This window comes from Oxyura jamaicensis, chromosome 1 (assembly GCF_011077185.1).
Source record: "Oxyura jamaicensis isolate SHBP4307 breed ruddy duck chromosome 1, BPBGC_Ojam_1.0, whole genome shotgun sequence".
In the NCBI taxonomy this organism is placed as follows: Eukaryota; Metazoa; Chordata; class Aves; order Anseriformes; family Anatidae; genus Oxyura; species Oxyura jamaicensis.
This window is the reverse complement of record NC_048893.1, coordinates 142,083,790-142,103,397: the sequence shown is the minus strand read 5'-3', so window position 1 is coordinate 142,103,397 and position 19,608 is coordinate 142,083,790. Positions and strand designations below refer to the sequence as shown.

The 19,608-nt window shown below is 38.3% G+C and overlaps 1 protein-coding gene across 14 annotated transcripts in view; it reads left to right on the top strand.

Moving 5' to 3' along the window:
- The window catches only part of MCF2L (MCF.2 cell line derived transforming sequence like), a 162,522-nt gene that overhangs the window by 120,242 nt on the left and 22,672 nt on the right, over positions 1-19,608 (top strand). For 13 of the 14 annotated variants that reach the window (XR_004748227.1, XR_004748226.1, XM_035317599.1 and 10 more), the window contains 11 exons: positions 2,593-2,683; positions 10,904-11,023; positions 11,683-11,799; positions 12,293-12,442; positions 13,156-13,280; positions 15,066-15,180; positions 16,141-16,260; positions 17,139-17,330; positions 17,550-17,741; positions 18,597-18,756; positions 18,905-18,975. Coding sequence is in view for 12 of the 14 variants with exons in the window: in XM_035317599.1 (XP_035173490.1) it covers positions 2,593-2,683; positions 10,904-11,023; positions 11,683-11,799; positions 12,293-12,442; positions 13,156-13,280; positions 15,066-15,180; positions 16,141-16,260; positions 17,139-17,330; positions 17,550-17,741; positions 18,597-18,756; positions 18,905-18,975 (1,453 nt within the window). In the remaining 2 variants the exon portion in view is untranslated. Of the gene's footprint in view, positions 1-1,877; positions 2,432-2,592; positions 2,684-10,903; positions 11,024-11,682; positions 11,800-12,292; positions 12,443-13,155; positions 13,281-15,065; positions 15,181-16,140; positions 16,261-17,138; positions 17,331-17,549; positions 17,742-18,596; positions 18,757-18,904; positions 18,976-19,608 lie in introns of those variants that run through there. The other variant, XM_035317704.1, reaches the window with a different exon arrangement.

Here is a 19,608-nt window from a genome sequence, read left to right as displayed (position 1 = left end):
TTTGAAAGTCCCTTTCCTTCAGAGCACCTGAAGTAATAAATATAAACTTAGGAACAGCTGAACGTGTGAGGGGAACTGTTAGGTTACCTTTCTGATGTTTTCTGGTAGCAACTTGGAGTTCTCCTTTACCTTTTATGTTTTTCTCTATGCTTTCCCATCTCTCATCTTCTGTAGGACACGTTAACGTTTTTGGGGGCAGGGAGGGTCAAATTTTGACTTAGAAGTTGACAGTTTATGTATTTTTGAGTGACGTAAAACTCAGTGAAAGGTTCAGAACAGAGCATTTAATATTTTTAGGCAACCTGGTATGAGTGCTAATGGCTTGAAGTCAGGTGTTCAAGACTTTGCCACTGAGTCTCTTCTAGCTGGCTTTTATTTCTGAGCCTGGTAGGGAGCCTTCTTCTGAATCAAAAAAGACTGGCTAAGGACACCTTTTGGGCTATCTTGGAGATGTGTTTGTTTTCCTTTGTCAGCTCTTCTACTTCAGTAACACTTGTCTTTGATACTAGGCTCTGCCGAATGTCAGGTGCTGAGGCAGGTGATGAACACTCTGCGTGGACCTGGTGTCCAGATCTCCAGGTCCCCAGCCGAGCCTGTCCTTCCCTGTGCCCTGAAAAGAAACCTGATTGTTCTGTCAGAGGCTTTAATTTTATTCCTGTTATACAACAATGTCAGTAGGTTCTGGAAATGTGATGCAGACATTGTATTGTTCTGTGGGATCTGAGATTGTGCTTCGCACTGAGGAAGTGTGCAGAAATTTCAGGGCTCTTGGGGACTTCCCCTGATTATGGAAAACAGCTCTTTTGGAGTCTTAAAACTTTCAAACACAAACTGTTGCGGGAAGAGTCATAGCACCTTTTGGACTCCATTCGTTCACATTGGGCTGTGTGACCCAAGGGGTTCAGCTTGTTACCTGGTTATTGTGGAACATGGTTGCTATTAGCGTTTTATTTCGCTCAGTGACTAAACATTAAAATCATGGCAGGTTTTAATGGGGTACATGAAAATGCTTAAGAGCAATCTAGATCTCTTTCTTCCCCTTGCCCTTCAAATCAGGACAGAGAAGGAAGAAGGGAAGCTTTAGTAAATAGTGGAAATTTCCTGTAGTGGTAAGCATATTCCTAATATAATGCCCCATTTGTCTGCAAGCATTATTCAGGCTTACAAGGCAAGCACTCGGATGTTGTTTATCAGTGTTATCCTAACCCGGAGGCAAGAGTTAAGTAACATGCACTGAATGTGGGCAGTGAGGAGGGTGGCTTTTCAAATATTCCTGTGTTAAAATGACTTATTTTCTGCTTTTGAAAGAAAGCGTTGATGTTTCTTTGCGCTTCTGATTATATTTTCCCCTAAATATCTGGTCTGTAAACCTGAGAGATGTACAGCTCCTAAGGGAGAGGGGACGGACTGTAAGTCATGTTTAAATTAGCAGTTTTAAAGATCAGCTTAAGATGCCATATCCGGATGCTTGTAATTTTCATTCTCCTTGACGTCCTCCTGTTATTATGCTACCCCATGAAGCAAAGCAGGTATTTTCATATGATTCAGCAATTTTGAATACAGGATCCTAAAATTGTGTTGTGTTGGTTTTATTTTATATTTTTAAGGTACGCTGACAACAAATCAATACATAATATTTCCCAGAACTTCACATAGTAGGGTCAGCAGGCCTTGCAGTAAAATTAGTATCTGCAATCAAAGTGCAGCAGAGAGATTAAATACAACAAAATCTACAAGAAAAAAAAAAAAAAAAAAAGGTCTGTCTGCTTTGTATTTGCCTGTCGTTTTCGTTTTGATTGCGATTGGCCGGCAAGGTCTGCTGCTGGCATTACACAATTGGCTTAGATGGGAAATTACAAAACAGGAGCAGATCCCTTTATTTGTACTCGGTAGCACATGCAGCTGAGCACAGGCGAACAAGAAAGGTCACCCGTACGCCAGGATTTGAGTGCTCTTTCTCACAGATGTTTCCATTTCAGAGAAGTGCAGCTTATCTCATTTTTATGGTCTGTGACTTTGAGTTTTTAAACGCCACAGGGATTTCTTGCTTTGGTGAATGTCAAAACCTACCTGAAAACAAGTTTGTAACCTGGGAGCAGGAGAGAATTTCAGATGCACAGAGCAATATCGTGGAATGATCAGAAAGACCTGCATTTTTAAAGACTTTTAAATATTAGTAAGGAGGAAGACAATCCAAACAGAAGGTCGAAAGCAGATGCAAAAGGAAAATGACTTTGTTGTTGAAAACAGCATGAAGCAGGGATTATATCAGCATCAAAACAATGGAGAACCTAGGGGTGTCATTTTCATCTAAACTAATATCTGCACAAGACATGTGAAAACTACCTTTCATGGAAAAAGAACAATTCATGATTTGAATATGGTTTGAAGCTCTGTGGGACATATTTGGGACTGCTGCATCTTTCCAATGGTGTATAGTATGTGTTCATCTAAATACTTTAAATAAAGAAGATTCTGCACAAAAGGGTTAAGCTGCCTTTTTTTTTTTTTTTGAATGAGAGAACCAGAGAAGCTTCATTTGTATTTTTAACTGAACTTTTTTTTTTCATTCTTTCCTCCCCCCAAACTTAGTTTGCGAGATGCTGGGATTGGATTTATCCTTGTCATAGACCGCAGACAGGACAAATGGACCTCTGTGAAAGCTTCCATACTGCGGATAACAGTGAGTACTCTTTGACATTAACTCCTTAAAAAGATTTCCCATGTTGAACCTTCCTCTTATAAATAGAGCAAGCACTTTTTCTTCAGCAAAATGATAGCTAATTTATGACACAAAGTATGCAGTTCTTTTGTGTCCCACCTGGCTGGGGCCAAGCATCATGTGTCCTTGTCATGCTTTTAATGCAGTTTGCAGCTCAGAACATCAGCCTGAGAGGGCACTTGGAGAGCACGCGCTTGTGTGTGCGTGGCGTATGGCTCTCCCAGGTGGGAGCTAGTCCTTGCATGGGCTGCCTGTGCATCTTGCTGAGCTTCAGATCTACTTCTCACTGGCTGAGAATCTGGGCCCTGATTTAGTTTACCTCTTGTCCAAGAAAATCAGGTTTAAAAGATTAAAAGATGGTCTTATGATGTTTGAATAAAAACAAGGGTTACCTTTAAGCCAAAATATCTTAAATACACACTCTCATCAGTCTATAACCCCACAATGCTACTTTCAGTCTCCATTTTAATAACTATTTTTGAATATATAACTAAATGTTGAAGTTGCTTTTCTTACGCAAGTAGGAAAATACATTTGTATTTATCAAATGCTCAAGTGGTTGTAATACTGCTTGTTTTTTTTTTTTTTTTTTTTTTTTCTTGTCCTGGCTTGAATCGTTATTATCTATAATCTTTCTAGTAAGTGCTGACAGAGCTGTAAGAATTTTTATTTTATTTTTTTATTGCTTCATCATTTCAAAATTTTAGCTTCATCACGTAAGTTCAATTTTTGTTTGGCCTCATTTTGACCAAAGAATTGCTTGTTTATTGCAAATAAAAAGGTGCTTATTTAAAGGTACTTTAAGGTAAGGGTACTTCCTACTCAGTACTTACTACTAAAGGTACTTCCACTAATATAACTTCTGTAAATGAATTTGTAATGACATATACCTGCAAAGCAACTTTTCCCATGATAAACATTTTAGGGATGTTAAAATATTAAAAATATACAGAAGTATTAGCAAAGTTCACTTTTGCAACTCACTTTGAATTTTTGAGATGCAGCGTTGAGCAGATTCCAACAGAGCAAGCCAAGAGCAGCATAATTTGGAGTTACTAAAGAAAAAGGATTGTATCTCTAGAGTTTGTGAATCACTTTTCCCCAATGGGCACTGTTTTGCCTAGAAGCACAGTGTGCAGAACCTGACTGTAATTGTAGCGACTGTGTTGGTGCCTAATGCTTTTGCCTGGAGGGAAGGGTCTTAAGTGCAGAGTGCATTGATGGTTGCAGTGCTTTTGATGATGGGTCATTTCTCTTTTTTCTCATTCTTTTGTGAGCTTTAAATAAAGATAAATCATTATTTCTAACTGAATTCCTAGCTAATCTATTAGGTGAATTGTCTTTTCCTATATTTGCTTCTTTTGCTGAACTTGCTCAGCTTTGGGTGTGTATTTCATCTGTGGATGCATGTGGCAATACTCCTGTTGGGTTTCACAATAATCACATCATCCCTTAACAATTCAAAGTTTCACCCTCCTGTTCCAAAAAAAAAAAAAAAGATACAGTGACAAGTCCTTATCTGCCATTGTCCGCTGTAGCTTTACTATAGTATTTGCTATAAGTGAACTCTAAGTAGGTGTCTGCCGTCCATTCATTTAAATATATATATATATATATATATTTGTTTGTTTCTCCTGTACCTCAGATAATCAGATCAGATCCCTAGAAAAGATTTGGGCTGTTCAGAAGACACTTTTTATCTGAAAACCTGATATCTCTAGATTTGGCTGCTTAAGCTTATTGCTGTGTGTAAGGATATTAGTCTTACTATATCTGAGAAAAGTTTCAGCTGTCGGCTCATTTGTAGTAGCTCCTGCAAAGTCTACCCTGCCATCTTTCCTGATTTTTCTCTGATCACCCTGAGAGGATTGACCCATTTGATCTGAGATGCTAGCAGAGGGTGCAGTAGCTGGAGCATTGCCCAACAGGAATATCTGGTCTAGAGCATCTGCCCATCACTGATATCCTAGCAACTTTAAAAAATATATTTGTAAGCACTGAGCAGCCTCTAAACAAAAATTGTTACTAATGTGTATTTTTGTTTTGTGAAGAGTTTTTACTATAAAATAAAACACAAAGGTGTGAGGAACACACACACTGGTAAATACTAGTAGGTGTTGGAAGTATGCTTTGAAACAAAGCTAATGAAGAAAGAATTGTTGTTGTTTCAACCTGAAATTAATGTGAAAAATCTTTCTCTTGCTGTGGAAATAAGGCATGGCTTCTGAATGAGACTGTAATGAGGAATAGTCACGTAACCTAGTAAAATGGTTCCATATTATCCAGTCTGAAGATGAGTGAATGACAAACAGATCTCCTTTTCATGTGGTCATAAATGACTCTCCCCAACCCTACCACCCTTCTTTCTCTCCTAGAAAGACCATCAGACCCAAGCAAGCAATATTTAATCCACAAAGTAGGAATGAAGAACACTAATCGTTGTGTTTTGGGGTTTCACGCTGCTCTGTTGATAGTTCCAGTGTGCTTTCTTAAAACAAAAACAGTAACAAAAATCTATGGCTTTACCTTGTCTGCATATCTGTTTGCTGTGCTGCTTCACTGTCTTCCTCCATCTTAAGGTTGAAGTGTGAACTCAGCCATTTAGACAAACAAAATGCACACTCAGCATCATTAAAAGTTTTGCTCACAGCCATCCATCAGGCACAGATTGAAAGTCCAGAGGAAATAAACTTCCTTACACATGCAGGTTAAGGAGTAACATCATTGTGGGCAACAGCTCTTGAGGAAGCAGTTGGTATAGTCACTTGGGTAGTGAGAAAGTGGTATCCAGTTGTGCAAGTTTGCAGCTCTTTCTAAATGTGCCAAGATTTGGATTTTATCCAACCTCCTATGGAAGTTTGCTTTGTGATTTGTTATCTTCAACATAGGATGCATTGCATGCAGGTTCCATGCTTTCTGTTTTGGACTGCATTGTCCAGAGCACAGTGTTTTTCTAGCTGCTCAAAACACAGTGCTCACTGTAACAGAGGCCTAGCCCATTAATTGCTTTGAAGATTAAGGCCAAGACCTTAAGCTGGCAGGAGAAGACCAGAAGCCAAAGGAGAGACTAAAGTGCTAATACCAGCCTAAACCTTGCAGGAGCCAGACAGTCCTGTTTTTGTGCCATCTGGAGTCTTATCGTTGGTTTGACATCCAAGGTGAGAAACACTGAATTACAGTAATCCAACATTGAGTTCTTTGGCCTTGTTTGTAGAGAGGGGGGTTGAGTTTCTTAGTGAGCTGATGATGGAGGAAAGATGTGTTTCATAACCAATGCTCCATGGTCATGAAAGGCATTATTTTGTTATGGACAGGATATCCTGCTAGCCCAGTATCTTGCTAGCTCTTTGCACCATGTCCTGAAAACTGTAATGATACTTAGCAGTTCGTATGGGTTATGTTTGAGAAAACTGTTCTTCTTTCAGTCCCCAGTTTGCTCAGGTTCAAAACAAACTCTTGACAGGATGATTAAGCTAGAACACTATTCATATGAATTTTGTAGGAATGGTTTTAGTAAAGGATAAACCAAAACAGTTATTTTGAGATGCTGTATGCTTTTGTCCTTATTGCTTTGAATGTTTTGAAAGCATCATGTGTTCAGGCACTTTCACAGTTCTCCTGGTCAGCCTTTTTTGCTTTTTATTACATGTTTTTTAATAGAAAAAAAAAAAAAAAAGAGAGAGAGAGAGAAGGGACTTAAACTCTGAAAAGAGACTTGAGACTTGACAAGAGACTTAAACTATGAAAGCAGGGTCATAATATCACAAGTAGTAATATCGTCTAATGCAAAACAGCTCAGTGTTTTTAAAACTAAAGTTCAAACTGGTCTTTTTATGAATTGTTTTTAACTCAGGATTCTTCCTTGACAAGAAGCCTGTGTGAAAGCCTTCATTCTAACAAGGAATAAACAGTTTCCCCCCCCACCCCCCCCCCCCCCCCCCCCCCCCCAAAAGGGGGGGGGGGGGGAACACCACCTACTTATTAGTTCCTTTATACACAGAGGTAGAAGTATTTTGGAAAGAAGTGCCCTGTGGCTTATGGCATACCACTAAGCGAAGAGGAAAAACACCACCACAAGGATTGGTAATGTGGGTACATTGAAGCAGTTCATAAAGTGCAAAACAGTGCTGTTCCGTGTATTTTAAGACGGAACAACTGAAGCAGAGTTTAAGCGTTGGCTCTTTGGTGGCTCACGCTTTTCAGATAAGATTTCTGAAAGCTGGCTGTTTACCTAGGAAGAGGAAGAGAAAGAGGCTTGAGTTAGCTGTTTATCAGAGCAACTTTCCTTTGCTGTGTAGGAGTATAAAATGCTCCTGAGTACCGAGGTAGGCAAGTGAAGCACTCTGTGGGATTGAACAGCAGCAACTTTACTGACAGAGATGCAGTTAAAACAAAGTATGTATAGCTTTGTATGTTTTTCCTCTGTATAATAAGTAAGCCCTAGGCACCACAGGGGGGAACTTGAGATGTGAAAACTCAAAGGTGTTGTTTGTGCTTTCCAAAAGCTCCCCCCGTGGTGCATGCTGCTGAAAGCTGTAGTGACTGACACCTGGCTGTAGGCCCAGGCCACCACGCCATTCGGCCTACGTGCAGGCGGCTTCTCCCTAGGAGAACCGAGGAGGAGTTTGGCAGCACCACGTCCTATCTCACTGCCTGCCTGCCCCCACTTTGGTGACTGTTGTAAAATATGCAATTCAGTGAGATTATTCCTCCTTTGAAAGTGCCATCTGCCCGCTAGTTGGTCAGGCAAGAGTGGGTGGCAATGTCCTGCAACCTGACTGCTGGGGCTAAAATGGAGGAGCGCCTTCAGCAGCTCCCTGCTGGGAGCTCCTGTGTCAGCAGGGTCAGAGCTGGTGCTACTGACCATTAATATTCTGAGAAGGAAAGTGGAGATTAAGATTATATGCAACTAAAATTTACTGTTAAGGCAGCTTCTGTTTTGCTCAGAGAGTTAAGGTTCTTCCCATGTTCCAGGTTTGGGGCGGTCTTAGGGCAGCAAAGATCTCCTGTATTAGAAAGTTTTGCTTTAGGAGTTGTACTGTTTGTAAATTCCCGATTCATATTTATTTCCAGTCTGATGATCACGTGTGTCTATATCTTCTTCTCTATCTTTGGCATCAGCACTTGCCTGCCTGGATGTGGAAGCAATGAAGAGAGATGAACAGACCAAGCTAGTCCCACAGAGTGTTGTGAAGCATCAAACAAGTGCCAGTGCTGATGCAAGTGACATAAAGGAATATATGGGCTAGGCTAGGATAGAATAGGTACTATGCTAATTTAAGTAGAGGATACTAAAAATATGAGTGTTCTGAAGTGTTTTGTTTTTGGTTTTTCTCTGTTTGTTTGCTTCCCTGGTCTCTTTTGCATAGGCATTAAGTTAAAGGACAATAGTTGAGACAAGATAATGGTGGAACAGTTAATATTAATTAGTGTAATAAATAAAGATGCATTTGGAAAAAACAATTTTCAGGTTTCTTCTTGAGGACACAGCAACATTCAGTGACTTTACTAAAACAATCCTCGAAGGCACTTTATTTAATGACACTGCTAAATGCACATAAATATTTATTTCTGCGTGTAACACTTGGTGCAATGCCATTGAGAAGTCATTGTTCGCTGTGTCTGCTTAGGATACAATGGCTTCAAACAAACTTGCTGCTGGACTGGAACGGAGTTTTTTTGTTCTCTCTTGTTCAGGCTTAAGTTGACTAGTTGATGAAGTTCAAATCCATCTCAGAAGTGTCTATTGCATCATATCATTGTCTCTGCAAGTCACCAGAGCTTTTGGGAGGGCGGGGGGGTGCAAAAAGACAGGAAAACAGTGATGTTTGGGCAGTGATGTTTAGGCTCAGATAAACGGGAATAGCTGGCGCTGGTCCAACATTGTTTACTGTGACAATCCTCCCTTTTTTGGTTGTTGTTTCACAAAGTTTGATTTGTGGATTTGACTCCTAGCCATGCTCAACAGTCAGTAACATTTAATACTGCTTTGTATTTGCTTGAAAAAACAAAATCAAGTGGGAAACACAGGAGTCAGACTAGGGGAGGCAAGAACAGCATTGTAGACAAAGAAAAATTTGAAATTTCAGCTTTTGCTGAAAGAGAAAGGAAACTCTTCGCATGTCTTTAATGGGAACTATTCTGAGTGGTGCACAACTGTAGTGATCTCAAGCAGCATTGTTTAGGGTAGGCACACTGAGATGGAGAGTAATGTGTGTATATGAACAAGAAGACTATTTCATTTAGTCGTACACCTAAACTCTGTATTTCATAAAAGTTAATATACAGTTTAGAAAAGCTTACTCTTGTTTGCAGTTGGCTACTGCTGTTTGCATCATTAACTGTCAAAATATTTGCTATAAGAGCGTGACTTTGAAGTCTAGACTACAGTCACAAAGTGTAAAACTGAGAATTTAAAGTTAGAATGAAGAAATTCATCACTTACACATGTAACTAAAATGTTGCATTTACTGTTTAAAGTCTTTCATGTTTCAAAACTTCACAATTTCACTCTTAGGTCTTGATGTATCTACTAAACTCGAAGCAAACACCTATTATGTTTTCAGATTGTGTAATCTAGAAGATGTTTCTTCATGCAGCTTTTTATTCTGAAATGTTAGTATTACCACTGAATAATTTTTACTTTTTGGAAATTGGAGCTAAAAAACAGCTCAGTGAGAGTCTGCACACCAGTGTTACAGGCACAAAATAAATTGATATAAGTCTAAACGAATAGACTGTAAAATTATCATTCTAAAAATATTATTCAAGAGTTTTAGTTTTTAAAAAATGGTCTATTCTTTCAGCGTTTCTTAGTATGAGTTAAATCACTTGCTTAAATTGTGGTCATATTTGTTACAATAACTTAGATCATTTGTTTACTGTTTTTCTTAATTTTTTTCATCTGAATACAGTCAGGAATTTTCTATAAAAGATCTGTCATCTGTTTCATAACTCTGAGTTAATAAGTCCATAGAGAAAGATTGTTTGCAGTGTAGGGATGGAAAGCTAGTGTGGGCGAACAGAAGTACCTGGATTCCATCCCCAGCCCTCTGACAGACTCCACTGGGACTGAATCACTGGACTTTCTAGAAAACTTTGGCCGTAATTTGAGTGGAGGCAGATGGTAAAGCACAAGTCTTTTAAGGATCCTAATCAATTTAAGATCTCTAAATACCTCAGGAACCACAATGAATCCGTGAAATCTTTCAGAAAAGTTTTTAACTGTTTTCCTCTTCAAAAGTTTGCAATTTCCAATGCTAAAAACTTGGAAGCCTGAAAAAATGTGTATTAAACCAGTCTACAGCTGTCCAGCTCCTAACAATTCCACTAGGCACAAAAATGGACCATAGTATTATAGCTTCTTGAGTCAATTTATGTTTGTTTGTTTTTGGTTGGCTTTTTTTTTTTTTTTTTTGTAATTCTGTTTGCTAGAAATATGACAGTTTCCATGTTGCACAGGGAGGAATACTTGTGTGATTTTTCCAAGAATGGCTAAGTGCTATGTATGTGAACTTCTGCCACAGCAGAGGTTAATTTTTTTGTAATTTAATGCCGTTTCTTTACTTTCCTTCTCCTCTCCTCTGTGTTCTCCATATCATTTCTAGAACTGGGGAAGATCTATCAGGCTACAAGTTGAAAGATGATGAGGAAAGAACAGATGAGGATTGTTGTGGGTTTTTGTCTGCAAAATTCAAGCTTGCTTCTTCAATGCTACTGCCTGAGAAATTCAGTCTTAGTGGCAATAGTTCGGGAGGGCAACTAGCAAGGCAGTATATGCACAAACAAGAAATTTGTTTTTACATATTCAGATAATAACGGAGGTTTCTCTCGGCACCCTCTATTAAAGAAAAGATAAGGTAACCATGAAAGTACTGTTGAAAAAGTACTAAGCCATCTCTGTTCATTAGTCTCCTTGTCTATGATGTAATCTTAACTGAAGAGCGATATGAGCCAGCTCTGAAAAATTTGATTCCAGAAGAATAGATTCCTGTTCCCGAAGATGCATAAACGTCTCTTTAAATGAAGCTCTCTGTGCAGCCTTGTTAGGTTTATAATTGGTCACCCCTTTAAGGAAGCCCTTGATACAGTTAGTTTGTGGTTTAACAGAGGCTTCTCCTTGTTCAAAAATATTTTCTGAGCTGAGACACCAGAAAATAACAGATTAAACTTGTTTTGCAGGCATCTTTCCCAGGGAACTTGCAACTAGTCCTCGTTCTGCGCCCAACAGGATTTTTTCATCGAGCTCTCTCAGACATTGCTTTCAAGTTCCACAAAGATGAGTTTAAAATGAAAGTACCTGTAAGTAATATTCTGTTTCCACTTCATTGTCAGGGATCTGTTAAAGTACTTACTCTAGCCAATGATGTTTATATTTTTTTTAAAAACTTTGTAAATATATAGACTAAAGATATTCAAATAGGTGGGGAGGTTATTTTACCTATCAGATATAAATTTCCAGGGTGAGAGCTAGTCAAGATATGTTCTCCCCAGTTCTTACTTATTTTTTGGAACCAGTCATGTCAAATATGTCTTATCTTGTCATGTCTTATGTGTCAAATCCACTGAGATACTACTGTTTTCTCCCACAGACCCAGGAGAGCAAGGAAAATGAACAAGAAATGAAAGAGATGCTGTTACTCTTAGAAAATAGCCATATGCAGTTTATCAAGATTCAAAAATAATAATAATCTGAAGTCATCAATGTTGTATAATTTTTTTAATATGTGCTGTTGAGCCTGGTGCTCATGCTTATTTGCGTCATGCTTATTTTACATCATCTTCAGCAGAAACAAGTGTTAAGATGTTTTGTTTGCTTCTTATACCGAAAGGAAAGAGTTCCATCACTTGCTTCTGTATGAAACTGAAATTTCTGTATTAGAGGCTGAAGGATGGCTTAGAATTCTTGTTAAGAGACTTGTGACCGCTGATGGTGTTTGCTTTTTAATTTGCTGCTGCAGATCATAATGCTGGGCTCAGTATCAGAACTGCAGAGTTACATTGATAAAACACAATTAACAGAAGATCTTGGTGGCACCCTGGATTACTGCCATAACAGATGGCTATCCCGTCGCACTGTAAGTCTTAGTTGTTGTTTTAACTTTTCAATTTAATCAGCCCTTCTGTTTTATACCCTGTCATTTATAAGACATATTCCAAGTGATGCAAGTTGACTTTCTCTGAGATGTTCCCAATGGTACTTAGTCATCTTAGGGAAATAATATGAGTAATAATTTGGGAGTGGTTTTCTGAATGCTTGAAGCAAAGGAACTACAGTATATTGTTGTGTTGAGGTTTGTTGTTTTTGCTACAAGAAAGAAAAAGCTCAAGTTGTAAAATAACTCCAGATTATTAAAATATGAGGAAGATATACCTGATACAAGCCTAGGAAAACATACAATTAAGGAATTAATGGTGACGGTATCTGTTGCTTACAAAATTATGCTTAGACCATTTTTCAATCTTGTAATTCATTTGCTCGGGTTTGTTTTACACATTGTATGTATGTGTCTGTTTGTACATGTGCATGGGATGAGCATGAAACATCTTTAATGGTTTTTATTCCAAAAGGCTATAGAAGGTTTCGCCCAAAAGGTTAAGCAAACAGCTCAGATTCTTCAGTCCTTTGGGACTGAGCTGGCTGAAACAGAACTACCAAATGATGTGCAATCAACCAGCTCCCTTCTTGCAACACACACAGAAAAGAAGGACAAAATGAAGGTATGTAAACCTTGTTAAGATGCTGTGTTCTAGTTAAACTGTGATTTAATGCATGGCTAACGATGTTAATAGAAAACCTGGAGGGTATTTGAAGTTGATAGACAATAATGTCAAATATTGAAATATTACTGAATTTGTTTTTCTTGGTTTGAAGTTAAGAATCTTCTTATTGCTTTCAAAAAGGACAGTTCTTGTAGCTATGTATACTTACGTGCAAATACATAGGAATTTGTTTCCACATATAAATTGTTATGGGTGTAGTGGTGAGTTTTAATTTGCAGTTTTCTTTGCAACAATAATTCTTATTGTATTTGAATGCACAGAACCTTCTGAAGAATGGGCGAATTCTTTGAAATTGTCTTAAATTAAAACGGGGTTTCAAAACTACACATCTAAAGCTTGTGAAATATTTGTAGCATAAGGAGACCTGAGAATGCTATCTATCAAGAAAATTTAACTCAGTGTAATACTGTCTGAAGACCCTTAAGTGTACAAAAAGCTGAAGTTTAGCATCTAGTGTCTTTATTCATTGTCAAACACTGCTTTTAATCAAACGATGCTTGCTCTATTGAGATTAAAACAAAATATTTTTTCCAGTTTGTTGCCTTGTGGGGTCTGCTTTAAAAAAAAAAAAAAAAAAAAAAAAGCCAGTGATATACAGAATTCTTCAGCATGTTTTCTTGTTTGTTTATTTGCTTTTGTTTTGTTTTTAGGAGGATATAAGGTTAGCTGTAGAACAGGGAGATGATGTCCTTGGAAGTATTACAAATCCTGTTACTGAGAACCCTGAATACAAACTGAATCAAGACCAGCTAGACAATCAAACAACAGTGGAAAGGTGAGAGGAGTGATATACTGAACCAGCTGCTTTTATGGGGTTTTGACCCTTAACTGCCTCTTACTTAATTCTATATGCATGCTTAGCAAGTAAACAAATGTTGCAGTGTGAATAAATAAAAGGTACTTTCAGAAGCAACTCTTCTGTTATCAGATCTGTCTTTAGCAAAGTAATCCCCTGCTGTCCATTACTGGATCAACTTGACAGTAAGGAAATGGGCAACATGTTTTGGGGTTCAGTATGCACGATATAGCGCTGTTTGATTTTGTGGTTTTTGGTGCTGTGGTTTTTGGTGTTGTTGTGTTTTAGTTTTTTTATCAGGCTCGGACTATATAGTTGAGCATGTTTTCCTTAGTTTAAAGAATATTCGTGCTTTATTTCAAAGACTGAAGTGCAATCCAAGGACATTTTGCTGTTGTAGGGAAAGCAGAAGACAGAAGTAATATATATCCCTTCTTTTCAGTAGAATTCTCCACTTTCATTAATTCCTTTTGAATTGAAGTAGAAGGCTTATTTTTCTTTGAACCCTCCTTAAGGAGCTTCTGACATTGTTAATATGTGATCAATGTAGTTAGTAGTCTTTAAAGGGCTATTAGGGAGTGCTCCGCTTTAGAAGTATCTGTGCAAACTTCCTATATGCTTCCTTTGGGTATATAAGTAATAGCTGTTATTTTCCTCTGCTTCTCCCACTCCCCCTTAAATTACTGCCAGTTTTGAAGACATTATATCATCATAGCACAGATGTAAATTTAAACGAAGTTATAAAAACATAGCTCATTTCCCCAAGGCAGCATTTTGCATTCTTTTTTTGTCTGTCATTCTGTGTTCTGTTACACTTGGACTGACTTTTCTTTCCAAGTAAGTGTCAATTCCAATGGACAAAGCTTGGCAGAAGTCACTTTTTCGGGTCATTGTTGCTATTAGCTATCTGAAGGATAATCAGGGTTGGGGTGGGGGTTGCTAATTTATCCAAAATGTTCCTACTTGATACAATAACTGGCAGAAGTTGGAACAAGCTGTGTATGTCTATTTTCTAATGAGTTTAACTTTTAAATCCAGGGTTCGTTTCTGTGCTGTTAAAGAATAAAGTTCATTAAAATTCTGACCTACAGCCTTCCCTGGATGTAGCCTCAATACAGCAAAGTCCACCAAGGAGATAAGTCCGTAGCATACCACAATATCAAATGCCCAATTAGAAGACTGGTCAAATTCCTTAAGGTTCTTCAACCTGAATTATAATTCAAGAAGGTTCTTTTCATTGCAATACTGCTGTACAATTGTCTATGGTATTGAAGTAGCATCTCTCTGTTCAGAAGAGAAGCAACGGCCTTCAGGTTTTTTATGAGCCTTGCTCCAAGGAATGAAATGTGAGGGCAGCTGGCTGGTCACAGCAATACAAAATTTTGGCAAAAATCTTCATTATAGCTCAAAGTTTAGGTCCCTTGGAGTCCTGGCCCACGTGTATTTGTAGGTTTTATTTGTATTTGCTTGAACTATGTGCCCAGGTCAGAGCTGAGAAGCAGTATATGCAGCATCTACCTTCAAATCAGCACTTGCCAGTTTTTCAGTACTTAATGTTTGTGTTGGACTTTAGTTTTACATCAATGTTATTCTAAAAAACAATTCTGTGCAATGCTCAAAAAAGTTTTCTGTATCCAGTTTGTTTTCTGGAAAGTATAGCTTTGGAGAGACTTTTGGTTTAATGTGGAAGATTGTATTGTCCCTTGACGGTTGCAACCATCATTCTTACAGGTTTGTGTTTTTTATTTTTTTTTTTTTTTTAAGGCTTTTGGCTCAATTACATGAAACGGAGACTGCCTTTGATGAGTTTTGGATTAAGCACCAGCAAAAACTTGAGCAGTGTCTGTGCCTTCGGAATTTTGAACAGAATTTTAGAGAGGTGAGAAATTCTTGGTGCAGTCAATATTTGGTAATATAGAAGTGATTCAGAAGCAAATACTTCCCCCTCTTGTTTTTGCAGCTTGTGTGTGTGCTTGAAAACTTTCTCCAACTTTTTTCTTGTACATGTCCTTACTTGACATTCTGCTATCTTTACTACCTTGAATGCTTGCCTATAGAGACATAATAGCTTCTCTTCTGCAGTGTTATTTTTTTACACAAGCCCAGCAGTGTATAAGCATTCAAGAACTCCTTTGAAATCTATTCTCCACCACAGAAGCATAATACGCTGTCTGCGATGCTTTCATCTTGCCAATAGGTTCTTTTATGGAACCAAGACTTACCTAAACCTTCTGGCTGAAATTTTATAAAACAGTCTCCAACACTGTGGGTGGGAAGTTGCAACCACAATGTTAGAAGCTGGGTGGAGGCTGAGCTAAATTTTTTACAGCCAGTTTCTGATCTCATGTTAGTTTAACTCGTGTTTAATGGCACCCACAGTCACTATACTCTACTCTGGTGTTGAACTCAGAATATGCCCACTGTGTATCCACAGGATCAACATTCAGAAACCCTATCACAAGTGTGTGCATACACATCTTTCTCTCAAGCAATTGGTATGGTGAGGACCTCACCCCTTGCTCTTTACACTAATGTCTCTACACTATTGTCATCTATTAAAAGCAAGATCATAAATGTTTCTGAGCATTATTCTTCCTGGATTTTTTTTTTTTTTGCTAGTACCAGGAAACAAGATTACTTCACTGCCTTTTCTCTGTATTTATTTTCATTCTAAGTTGAGGATAAAAGAAGGTTGACAATATCCTAATTTGTGTCTGTGCCCCATTAACCCCATAACATGAGTCACCTGATTGCAAATAGTGGCTATCAGCTATTTAACCGACACGTACCTGGAGAGTTGGAATCATCTTCATTGATACTTACATGTATGTCGTTTCAGGTTAAAGCAGCTTTGGATATTGTGTCCGAGAGGCTGTCTGCTTTCACAGATGTGGGAAACAGCTGTTCACATGCAGAGCACATTTTGAAAGATCTTGTCAACTTTGAAGAAAAATCATGTGTAAGAACTGCACTTCTCCATATTTCTAGTATGACTCTGTGTGTGTGTATAGGGAAATGTTATTAGTTACTGAAAATGTCATATGACCAGAGCTTAAGCTGACAGCAGGACAGAATTAGTGTCTAAAGTAACGTGCAGAAGGAATTTGGAGCAGTGCTTTCAACCGTTGGAATGGCCCGGTTCTCAGACAACCCTTAATGAAGAGTGGAGTGACTAATCATAGAGTTGGTATGATTGTTTTATGGAAAAATTACATAAAATGTCTACATAGACAAGTTCTGCACTTTAAGATCAAGGGGACACTTCCACTCCTAATAAAACCACTTATTTCATTACAACTCAAAACTGGGAAGACTGTGTATTGAGTGTATGATATAGTAAAACAAGATTGACAAAAATATACTCCAAAAAATGTGAAAGGGAGACATTATTAACATATCAACTGGATTTCTTAATAAAATATAGTTATATAAGTGAGGCCATTGCTCTTGAGGCTGAGGTGCTGGAGTTAGGTATCTTTTAATTTGGGTTCAGATTGCCACCATATTCCAGGCTGCATGAATACACATGCAAATGCACTGGTGAATAATGAAAGCATACAAGGACTAAAAGTGGTTCCCTCACAGGGGCTATATGGCTATACTCATTCATGTTTCTGAAGTACTCTGATACAATAAAGCAGGAAGCATAAAAGTTCTTAGGCATTTGGAAAGACAGAAAATCACTTTGATTTATGAAGTAAGGCAGCTATTAATTTAAAATGTGTCCTGTATAAAAGTGGGGTTTACTGTATAAAAAAATGAATGGTATAACTTCTATTTTTTTAATTGATGTTGATCCAAGGAAATATATACTTAAATCAATGCTTGCTTTCTTAGGAAACCATAGCAAAAGCCAGAATGCTAGCTTCAGAGGGTGACACTTTCATTCAAAGCAATCATTATGCTGTGGACTCCATTATTCCAAAATGCAGTGAACTTCATCATCTCTGTGATGCCTTCACTACTGAGATGGAACGAAGGAGGAATCTTCTTAACAAATCTCTAGAACTGCATAGCTTATTAGAAAAGGTAAATTTTCTGTGGAATGGTTTTGTTCCCCGTCCTGTTTGCAAAAACCTCTGTCCACCCATTGTCATAACAGGAGGTTAAAAAATACATGGGTATGCTGAAAGTTTTGTCCTTAAATAGCTGAATACATCACAAGTAGAGGTGTGAAATGTTTTAGAGCTCTTAGTGTTTGAAGCTGACATTAATACATTCTGAGCCTGTTCTTTTCTCTGTTTCTAGTCTATGAAGTGGTGCGATGAAGGAATTTATCTGCTGGCTTCACAGCCTGTAGATAAGTGTCAGTCTCAGGATGGTGCAGAATCAGCGTTACAAGAGATTGAGAAATTCCTGGACACTGGCGCAGGCAATAAAATCAAGGAGTTGAATAAAATTTACAGAGAGTATGCACAAATCCTCAATGAGGACCTGAAGGTACCAGAATATATTAATGTATATGTATGCATTCATTTGTTAATTTTAGAATTGCTTTCTTAAAGAGCCATCGATGAAGCTAATCCTATTAGATGACTTCATGCTAATCATCAGAGCAAGTATTTTATACCTGGGAACTGGAAAGCTGACACGTTTCCTTACTCAAGGTGGTAGTCCTGTCCTATGTTTGGATAGGCGTCAAGGGCTCCAGAGCCTATTAATAACAAATTCAAATTTTCAGACAGTAGGATTGTTTTTAAAAAACCTCTTCCAAATGAGCACTTGGGATATCTTTTTTATTTAGTTAAAACATGACTGTCCTTGATCCTTGCACAATTCCTAGAAAAAAAGCAGTTACAAAGCAGAACTTTAAAAGAGAATGACAGAATGGTCAAGGTTGAATGGGACCTCCAGAGATCATCTAGTACAAGCCCCCTGGTCAAGCAGGGTCACCTAAAACATCTTTCACAGGATCACATCCAGACGGGTCTTGAATATCTCCAAAGAAGGGGACTCTACAACCTCTCTGGGCAGCTTTTCTTTCTTGCTGATGTCTTCTTGTAACAGAACAGTTAGATGCTTTGAAGAAAAATCCCCCCCCCCTTTTTTTTCTTATTTGAAACCTGAATCCCATTGGTTTCTCTACAGCAAGCAGAGAAAATGTTTTTGTGATGTTCCAATTTTTAAGTGCACTAAATCGTTAAATTATGCCTTGTTGGGAGTGAAGAGTATGGTAATATTTTTATATGTAGTATAAAAGCAATAGCCATTTCAAATCAATGTACCACAAATGGCTGTGTAGCTTGTTGATAGGTCACTGAAAGTAATTTTTTTTCTTTCCTGTGGAAATGGTAGGAGCATGTGCAAAAGGTTTTCCAGAAGCAAGAAAGCATGGAAGAAATGTTTCAAAAGAGACAAGTAAGTCTTAAGAAACTGGCAGCTAAGCAGACACGTCCTGTTCAGCCAGTTGCACCAAGACCCGAAGCCTTTGTAAAATCTCCTTGTACCTCTCCAGGTAAGCAACTGTAGTAGCCTTTAAGTATTTTTTTTCACTGTGCTCAGAAACTTGAAGAAACTAACAGCTGTAATTTGTGGTTGCACAAACATCTGTGTCAGATCCGCTCAAGTTCTAACTGCTGTTTGATTCTGGTTTACATGCTTAGGTCTTCAAAGAGATCATGTATCCAGCTCAGAAAGCAATGTGCTTCGGAAGGTAAACTACAGAAGAGGAAAGGTAATTTTTTTCCTCTGTGTTTTTCATGCGCATACTGCTTGAGAAAGTCATTAATGCAGTAGAATATTCAAGAACTTCAAGAAGAGTGAGGCAATTCCACTGAAAATGTGATGGTATTGCCCCAATCAGAGTAACTCTGGTTTAAATAGAGGCTGCTTTGTCACTGGGCTGAGTATGAGAGAAGGTAAAGTAAATAGTTGCCTATATTAGGAAAAATGTTAGGGGCAGCAAAATATAAAAACTATGAACAGGAAACATTTATTATTTGCCAGTAGTAACTGGCTACTCTTAAAACTGACCAAAGTGAAGAGGTAGTTGTCATTGGCTCACAGATAGCTTCACCTGACCTAAGGGGTTGCCATTCCCAAGTGGGGAAGGTCTTCCTGCCCCGCCTCCAGCAAGGAAAGCAACCTGACGGCAGCAACAGAAACAAATAGTTCCCCACTGTGTGAGAGTTGAGTTAACTCAGCAAAGGTTCAGCAACAGTCAAGAGACGATGCAAGGAGAGATGCAGGACTGTGTGACCAGCAGGGACAAGAGCTGGAGGAAAGGGTTGATTATGGGAAGGGGGGGGGAGGGGGGGGGGGTGGGGGGGGTGGAGAGGAACTGAAAGCAGAACCTCTCCTTATTTCT